Raw genomic sequence first — 9,923 nt, 5'->3', positions numbered from 1 at the left:
GACTGCTGGCATATTTACATAAGGATTTGCCTTTGCCTTCATTCGCTCCCTCATCGGTTCTAATGTGCAAACTCTAAGTCATTCTCAAGAAGCTTTCTATGACAAGAGAGAGCTGCAGTGACTGAAGGGCAGCTCTGAAACAATGTAAAAGACAGATGATGGTTCAAAAGTTTAGGAAGTATGCATCAGTCTGTAGAAATATTAGAGTTATTAAATGAGTTATTAAGAACATAACCTTTTATGGAAAAGCTACCACATTTGAGCTTTTCATTAAGACAAACAAAGTTGGCGACTATCAGATAACTACAAATGACCACTTTTCAGTGCAAGTGATGTTTCCACTGCTCTATGACTCCCAGCACATTGTGGGAACATTAAAAGTTATTGTCCCTGTCGTGTCACATCAGTAACTGTCTTCAGCAAGAGGCCTAAAGCTAAATAAGCCCTCCACGTCTCTATTTCCCAATATATCTGAACTCCTGCCACACACAGGAGTCCTGAAAGATTTACCAAGTTCAGTTCAAGACTTTAAGACTTTGGACACACCAAGCAGATTTAAATACCTGTGACACCAAGTGAACTGGATGATGATGTTTGCAAAAAACGAGGCGTTGTTCTCAAGGTGCCTCTAAAACTGGTGACAAGTTGTTTGAAAACATCTTGTGTTGTGCAGCAGAAGCCACATTATTTTCTTCCACATGGTTGAAGAGTCTTTGAGGACCAGGACCAGAGCTGAGTGCTGTCAAACAGCCGTCTGGGTTTACAAATATTATTTTGAATTACCCTGACTGAGACAAACAGACGCACACTTTGACTGGGAAAGTTACGCCTGCGTCCTTGCACTTCCACACAAGTCAGTGAAACAACTTCCAAATACCTGACTTCACAGCCCGTGACACATTTGTCCAGTGGAGAAGGACAAACTTTTCACGAACTGGGAAACGCTGAACGTAAACATCCGGGGAACTTTGCAGCTCAGGTAAGACCCATGTCGTCACGCAGGTAATTAAAGGTGGCGCGCTTTTTTTCTTCTTCTTCTCTTCGGTGCAGCAGCGTCTGTTACCGCCACACTACTGCCATGTGGCGTTTTCATGTCTTTTACATGAAAGTAATGTGCAAACACAAAACTGCAATAAGTTGCAGCTCAATACGAACCTGTTCATTTTTTTCTTGTTTTCTTTTTTAAGGGCAGAAAACGCCTGTAAGAGGGAGAATGACTCGGACCTGCACCCTGGTCCATAAACATGTGGATACACAGTCTTGATTGTATTGCATCAGGGCAATGGGCCGACTGGTAAAAGTACTAGAAGCAGCATTTATTGCACCGCAAACAGTTTCTTGAATGTTTAGCTTCCAGCCTTAAAATCAGGCATCAGAGACCAGTGCAAAATATTTTAATACGGTACCAAAAGGACTTTCAAAGCATTCCCCCATATTCGGCTCATTTTCTGAATCGTTCTAGTTGGGCTTTAATTGTGGTACAAGAGCGACACCACCTGGCAAAGTCATACACTGCATGGAAAATACAGTTACTGTAGATCAGTGGAGAAATCAAAAGGCATCACTAAATGCATGACAATAAGGCTTTATTTGAGGATGTGAGGAAGAAAGGGCAGGTGACAGTTTATGTCACAGGTGAGCATTTACACAGGTCTACAGATTACTGCTTTGGCTGCATACATACTCAGTGTCAGCACAAATGAGAACAAACATCATCTCACGCCATCAAATGTTTTCATTTGCAATAAATCTACGAGGCGATCTTAAGTGTTTAGGTCTACATTGGAGTACCATTTTACATGCAGAGGTATTTTAGTTACATTTGCGTATCCATCTAGCATGTGGATATAATTTGAGTTGGGTTACCTATCTATTGTATGGTGTGCTGCTGTGTGATCTGATTACAGCTTCACTGAATCTACAGTTACTTCTACAAGTTCTATGAGAAACCATGCAGTCAGAAGTAAAATTTGGTGACGGTGATCTTACTGGTTTGAAAATACATCCAGGCACATTCAAATGACAACCTTTAACATCCTGCTCACTGATGCTTTCAGGGTCAAATACCTCTGACAAAAAAAATATAAGGTACAAACAAGGACAACAGCAGAAATGTAAAAAAAAAAAAAAAAAATGTTAGTTGATAACTGAGACAAACTATAATAAGGGTCTTTGAGGCTTTGGATGGATGTCTGAATGCACTTTAAGTCATCATAGGAACAAATGGCACTTCATTTTGTTTTTAATTCACAGCTCATCATATACAATACATGGGTGTATTTGCACATTCCATTTAGAAAATGAAATGTGAAATAGGCTTTTAAAGAAAACTGGCACAGAATGGTGACAAGGCCACTGTGTCTGAACTAGACTGCAGTCGAGTGGCGATACAGACTGGGAAACAAGGATCTAAAAGATAAAGTAGTGTTTTCACAGTATTATTAGATGCAAGATCTGAAGTAGAAGATGTCAGAAAAAATATAGAAATGCATTTTTATCTGCAGCAAATTTCTGAAAATAAATGCCTCTACAGAAAATAAATTGGATATATAGTGAACCAGTTAAAAGCACAAAGGCACCCAGGCTATGGAGGAAGCCAACTAATAGAAAAATAAACTGTAAGTCTCTCAAAGTAAAACATCCTCAAAGTCCGTCGCCTTCCATTATTTATCATTCAACAAGAATTAATACAGTAATTTAAAAAATAATGAAGCCTAGGTATGGATGGGCCTGTGGCACCAGAGCCGTTCCCTGGACCTGAGCCTGCTCTGACTATGTACAAGTATAAATGAACTGCATGTCCACACTTGAATGGGCACACACAGGCTTATCTCACATTCATCATTTTACAGTCAAATATAAACTACATCACTGCCAAAAAACAGGCGCTTTCACATGACAAGTCATGTTTTAACATCTAAAAAATATATCCACTTAATCCCATTCTAGCATGGTCACACAGTGTGGAGAGGTTGTGCAGGTGGACATGGAGAATAAATATATATTACATCTTTATATACAATGAAATGGAGAGGGGCACAGTGGAAAATCGGCAGGGATTTTCTCCATTTGGATCAACGTGTCTTCCTGTCTTACTGTGGTCACATTATGGCAACACTTAGAGGACCCTGGATCTCTTGCTGGCCAGTGAGCCATGCTGAAAAAGAAAGGCAGTCGACAGTTAAATCACAATTAGCAGATTATTAAAGCACATACATGGTGGTGTCAGAATCTTAAGACAATATCATAAACAAAATCAAAATGATTTAATATAATATAGTAGGGCCTAACACCATCAGGGGCTGGCCTTTTTAGAACATTCATAAAATTTAAAACCATCCATCCCACTCATACCTACTTTCAGTGTGTTTTCATCTGTGCTGGATGGTAAGACTCCTATTTATTCTTTTAAACAATGCAGAGATCTCATTTTTGCTGCCATTATGAACTTTTACACAAAACTGGTTCATAGTTGTGGCTATGGCTCATACAGACGTTATTTCTCTTTATTATACCAAAAAAAAAAAAAAAAAACTGGTGATGCAAAACAAAACTTACATTTGTACCGTGTATGTGCCTCTGTAACACTGGTTACTCATTTAGATTCCTAGTTGTTAATTTTAGGAGTAACTTTGAAGAGAAACCAGGGTTATGAAGGTAAACTTATTAATGTAAGTTTTTTCTTTGACCTACCTTAGCCTGCTTGTAAAAGTGAGGGGCCAACTCAACCAACCAGGACGACTCGACAGCAGTCACATCACGCATGTAGTACTTTGATGTCTGCACCACCTCATTGAACACAACCCTGGAGAGGCGATAAAGTTGGATGTGGTTCTTGTAAACATCTTCAAATAGAGAAACCTTAATGTCTGCATACCATAAGCGTACAAAAATAAAGATGATAAAACTATGTTTATCGTACAAAATACCACTTCAGTAACACTGCAGTAGATTATGTGTTACATATACTGACCATTTTGGTGGTTTCTCTCCAAACAGCACAGAGTTGGGGTGTATGTGAAGCTCACGATCATCACGTAAAGTCCTGACAGAGCAAAAACAACAACAAAAAAAATGCATGAATGAGTGTATGAATACTGAAATAATTCCTTTCCTGGCGAGAAGATAAGAAGAATGATAAATTGCCAATAGCTCGCTCACCGGTAGGAACCAGAATGGTGAATGCGGGCAGCATTTGCGAAAAACCCAGATACAATGCACTTCAAGATCACATCAGGATCACCTGAGCAAAACATACATTTGTAAAAATAAAAACAGCTGAGACCAGCCACTATCACTCTATAGTCTACTTGCCTGATACAACCTCACATACAATATGTGATCAAATAAACATTACATATACATACACTACCTTCACTGGATGTTCGTGGCACCTTAAACTTGTTCATGAGACGCCGGAGCTGCTCTCGTACAGTCACAGCCCGCAGCAGACCCTTGTAATTAAGAAAATGTTCCTGACACCACTGGGAGCTCTTCTGGTGCTGCAAGAAAGAAAGGAAAAAGTCGTGGGGCCTTGATTAGAGTCAGATTTATCCCTGACTTTTGGTAAGCTTACCACTGAGCCACACATTATACCTTAATGAAAGCTTCATACACATTCAACATAGTGAGGTGATCTCCCTCAGCAACTGCAAATTTCCTATGCTCTCGGGCCTGCAGGTTGAGACAGTCAAAAAGGAATAATTGTTACACTGACAAAGCATATTTGTCCAATGTACAACATGTTTCTTATCAAAGCCTGTTTCCACTTACAGCGGCTTTCTTCTGATTGGGGGGCACAGCAAATATATTCTGAATCTGCATCATTGCTGCTATGGTGACAATCTCTTTGGAGCACCCAAAGTTTCCTGATTCTAGGAGCATCTTGGCAAACATGGGGCTGAGAGGAAACTCTGCCATCCGAACACCCATGGGATCAGTCAAACGACCGTAATGGTCCAGGCCTGCCAACAAAACACAAATGATTAAGATTCTCCATAATCTGCAAGGGCACCTTAGCTTGTAAACACTTGCTGAAACATAATTTTGAACACGGGTCTTGCAGCTAATAGGGAGGCTTCCTATTTGTTTTACCACCCTGCAGGTAGTTTCTTACCTCCCAGAGCATAGAGCAGTTCCAGAGCCTGAACCATAGTCTGAGCTGGAGGAGGCTGTGAAATTATAACAGATGAAAAAACATGTTATGACCAACAAGTATATTTACTCTAAATGACAGAATGAAGTGAGAGTCTGGTGTTCTTGCAAAGCATTGTCATTACATCTTTGAACACCCAAGCAGGACTGCATTCATTTTGTGGTTTCTATGCATTTTTCCATAAAGTCCAGGGGGCATTCTGGCTAATTAAAATGTAAAGTACAATTCTTTTCACAGTGGGTGAACACATCACAGCCACCCTGTGGATGTAAAGTGAGCTACTCACAGAAAGGAAGCTGAACCGCAGCACGTTGTCAATGCCTAATGCTTTGAGCTGCAGGATGACAGGGGCCAAATTAGTTCGCTGCATCTCTGGCACAGTGGAGGCAGGCAGTTTCTCAAAGTCCTCCTCTGATGAAAGGAACAGAGGCAATAATAAGCACAGGAAGGGAAGGACAAAGCAACAAAAAAAAAAAAAAAAAAACAGGCAGTGAAGAGAGAAGGATAACAGACTACAACAATTTACTACAAATGTTAACAATGTACAGTGTCGTCACTCTTTTTTTTCCTGCAAATTCACACGTACCCGTATACAACCTGAAGCATTTCCCAGGTCGGTTTCGTCCAGCTCTCCCAGCCCTCTGACTGGCTGAAGCCTTGGAGATGGGGGTGACCACCAGTGATTCGATGGCAGTGCGAGGATTATAGGCTCGCAGCTTCACAAATGCACAATCTATGACGAATACAATGCCATTTATAGTAATGGAGGTCTCCGCTATGTTAGTGGCCACCAAGACCTAGAAAAAACATAAGAATACATCAATTATTTTACTTTTAGATATGTTATATATATGTGTGTGTGTGTGTGTGTGTGTGTGTGTGTGTGTGTTAAATAGTGAAGACTTTACTAACTTTAAAATCAAGTGGGATTTCTCTTCTCCATAAAGGCAGCATCAATTACCTTACGAACAGAAGAGGGTGCTCTCTCAAAGATCTTCATCTGCTCAGCATATGGTAAACCAGAGTACATGGGTAAAATCCTCAGGTGTTTCTTCATACCATATCGTGACAGAGACCTGGCCTGGTCCTGCAGGAGAGACACTACCTTCTCAACCTCCTCCTAATGTCACGATAATAAAAAGACAATTATTTTTCTAAGAAGAAGAAAAAAAGACTCAGCACACAACACCATCATAATAAAACACACTCATTGGATGCAGAGCTACTTATCCACAGGTTTTACCTTATTGTCAATTAAGCCTAAGATAACAAATAAATGATGAATATTGGTAAGAATTTAGTCACTAACCTGCCCAGTGAGAAAAGCCAGGACATCTCCATCATCTTCTGTCTCGTGGATCTTCAGCACTGTCTCTACTGTGGCCTTCACATAGTCTGGGACAGGACTGAGAACCAAAAAAATACAACTTTCAGAATTAAACTATACAAACTAGACTATATCTTTGGACAGGAATATGTACGTTGAGTACCTGACAGTGTAGAATACATCCACTGGAAAGGTGCGTCCCTCCACTGTCAGAATTCCACATGTGTCCTTGTTAGGATCCCCCGTATCATTCAGGTTGAAGAAGTCATGGAATTTCTTAGGATGGATGTGATACTAGTTACTGACAGGAACATTATGGAGGCAGTTCTTCTTTCCTTCAGACAAACTGTATTTTCTAAATCGTCAGCCAAGCAATGAAATCCTCTTACTGCCCTCAATATGGCATTTTAAGAAATATCCAACCTTTTACAGCAGCACAATAGGATAATTTGTATGTGTAGATAAAAGCCTTTTTAAACAAACTACAGCAGATTGGGTCTGATATGGCATTTCAGCTGACCTGTTTGATGCTGAGCGCAGTTGTGGCCTGATTGTGTCTTTCTTTCATCACATATGTCAGTACAATATGATCTGACCTGACATCAACGTTCCCTGACTCTTTGTTTCTCTTTTCTTGCTAATCAAGCATATCTGTTCATCTTAATGATCTAGTCACCTTGGCATCCAGAGTGGCAGAGGCTACAATCAGCCGCAGGTCTCGCCGCTTCTTCTGGATCTATTGAAAAAAAAAGAACAGAGGAAAAGAGTGAGGGTAAAAATGGAAAATGAGTTACAACTTTCTAGGATTACATTTATGGTTCATAAAGTAAAAAATAAACATTCAAATTTAATCTGCTCTACTAACAGAATTGACTACGATTACCTTCTTTAGTAGGCCAATGGCTATGTCTGTATACAGAGTTCTCTCATGTGCTTCATCCAGCATCAACACACTAGTGATGACAGAACAATAAAGATTAGGGTTACCAACAGTGAAGCCAATGTCTCTTGACAACAAAATAAGTTCACCTGTCCAATAACAAAAAGACATTTCCACATATCACTGCAATAACAGCACTAGGGTAGGGTAAGTACACGAGGGTGTTGAATTGCAATTAGCTATTCAGCTTAGGATTTCTGGTATAGTGATTATTGGCTCACTGATGATGGTATGAATTATTGGGATAAAACTGTGCCGCCATTACCGTTATTAGTATTCCTTTGCTCTGTTATAAAGCAAACTATCTGCTGTGTAAAGCTTTTATTACAGTCATGTACCTGTATTTTTTCAGAAGAGGATCTGCCATCATCTCCCGCACAAGCATACCATCTGTAAGGAACTGATGCACAGAGGAGTAATTAAGTACAGAAGGGATCCAAATAAAGGAAAGGCCAAACATATCCACCAAGGAATACCTTGATCCTTGTGGCATGGGGATCAGAGCAGTCATCAAATCGGATGGTGTAGCCCACCTCATGTCCCAGCAGAGCCCCTCGCTCCTCTGCAACACGATTAGCTACCTATCAGCAGGAAAACAGGGAGAAATATAGAAGTAGAAGTAGGCTCGTCCTTCAGTGTGAGCACATTTCGTGTACTGACATTGAAGAACAGTGACAGAACCGAGCAGTAAAGGACATCAGCAGAGCTCTTACAGAGATAGCAGCCACACGTCGAGGCTGTGTCACTCCAATCACCTTCCCCTCTGCTGCCCATCCAGCCTCCAGCAGGTACTGAAAGGAGTCAGATTAAAAGGAAATGTTAAGAAAAGTGCAAAGTATGATAGAGAAACATCACTGTCGCAGAAAAGCAGGCTCGGCACAAAATCCACTCTAGCTGATGTGGTACAAACCCTGCTAAAAAGAGGCTACTAAGCAACAAAGCAAGGTCATGTAAAATCACTGTGGGAGTTACGCCACATGAAGGGTATCAGTCCACCGCAGCAAAGGAGTGCCTTGAGACTAGATTTGGTACATAAGCTGCTTTGAAAGTAGTATTTAATTTAATTTAATTTATTTGTACAACATCAAATCACAATACAATGATCTCAAGGAACTTCACATAGAAACAACAATTTTCCCCCTTTAACGCAAGAAACCTCCAGCAGAACCAGGCTCAGCTTGGGTGGTCATCTGTCTGGACCAGTTAGTCGGACAGAGGAGAGAGAAAACAACAAACAACAAATAAACACTGTACAGGTTCCTTCTTCCTGACCAGTTACTGCACATCAGCAATACAGGTCCAGGAACAGGGACACCTGCAGAAGGTACAGGGAGAGAGAGGACAGAGAGAGAGAGGACGGAGAGAGAGAGGACGGAGAGAGAGAGAGGACGGAGAGAGAGAGGACGGAGAGAGAGAGGACGGAGAGAGTGAGGACGGAGAGAGTGAGGACGGAGAGAGAGAGGACGGAGACAGAGAGGACGGAGAGAGAGAGGACGGAGAGAGAGAGGACTGAGAGAGAGAGGACGGAGAGAGAGAGGACAGAGAGAGAGAGGGGACAGAAGAAGATAGATCAGAGAGGGAGGGAGATGACAGAGGGAGAGATGACAGAGGGAGAGGACAGACTATGGGAGAGACAAGGCACAAAATTAATGACATCGAGTGGTAGCATATACATGTGAGGAGAGGAGAGGAGAGGAGAGAGGAGCTCAATGCACCCATGGGGAGTCCTCAGGAGGTCTAGGCCTATAGCAGGGATGGTTCAGGGTCAGTGGATGCACTAAACATCTTGTAACGGTGCAGCCTAAGATACACTAACCTGAGGTATCTGTGTTGTCTTCCCACATCCCGTCTCACCAACTATGACCACTGTCTGGTAGCTCTCCACCAAGTACAGGATGTTGTTTCTGTGCTGAGGGGGAGACAATAAATTACACACCACTAACATTCAACCGAGTCTTGACTTGTCCAGGTGCCAGCTATGCTCAGAGGGCGGAGTGAAACCTTGAACACGGGGAGTTTCTGCCGCTGCTTCTCTATGGACAGGGCGGTGTGCGGGTTAAAGATGATGGGGGACCCGGCGGTCTCTGTGTTGAGCTCCCGCTCCTCTGAGATCCCCGGTGCCTCGGCCCCTGGAGCAGAGCAGACGGTCAAGGTGAAGATTAGGTGTTTTATTGAAATGCAGTGCAGTCCCCGGACCTGATACGAAGCACATGCCCTACTATATTGTGTCCAGTGTGTTTATTTTAGCTGATTATACTTTGGCTCCGCAGGGATGTCGTTTCCGGAGCTGAGTCCGGCTGCAGACGACACGTAGCTGCTGCGCAAACGACCGCAGCCAAACCGACTGTCTGCTTCACACCACTGCCTGTGCGTTAGTCAACATTCATAACAAAAACCTGAACCAAATCCATTACTGATCCATTTCTTCGCACTTACCCGGCTTCCAAAATTTCATCGTGGAGAGGGGGTCCGCCATCTTGGCCTCTACGTCACAGACTTTA

General features: G+C 42.0%; 1 protein-coding gene across 1 annotated transcript; it reads right to left on the bottom strand.

Moving 5' to 3' along the window:
* Window positions 1-1,573: 1,573 nt before the first annotated feature.
* Window positions 1,574-9,923, bottom strand: dhx35 (DEAH-box helicase 35). Its single transcript, XM_026333354.1, has 21 exons — window positions 9,859-9,923; window positions 9,424-9,551; window positions 9,239-9,331; window positions 8,136-8,213; window positions 7,899-8,003; window positions 7,761-7,822; window positions 7,366-7,435; window positions 7,159-7,218; window positions 6,646-6,758; window positions 6,465-6,561; window positions 6,117-6,275; window positions 5,742-5,952; window positions 5,442-5,566; window positions 5,117-5,171; window positions 4,774-4,964; window positions 4,597-4,674; window positions 4,373-4,502; window positions 4,162-4,243; window positions 3,974-4,045; window positions 3,694-3,805; window positions 1,574-3,157 (listed from the first exon to the last, which is right to left on the bottom strand). Exons 1-21 carry the CDS (start codon window positions 9,896-9,898, stop codon window positions 3,119-3,121), a joined length of 2,100 nt encoding a protein of 699 aa, XP_026189139.1. The 5' UTR covers window positions 9,899-9,923; the 3' UTR covers window positions 1,574-3,118.

The sequence above is a fragment of the Mastacembelus armatus genome, chromosome 7 (assembly GCF_900324485.2).
Source record: "Mastacembelus armatus chromosome 7, fMasArm1.2, whole genome shotgun sequence".
In the NCBI taxonomy this organism is placed as follows: Eukaryota; Metazoa; Chordata; class Actinopteri; order Synbranchiformes; family Mastacembelidae; genus Mastacembelus; species Mastacembelus armatus.
The sequence above is the reverse complement of the archived record's forward strand: the minus strand, read 5'-3'. Positions and strand labels throughout refer to the sequence as shown.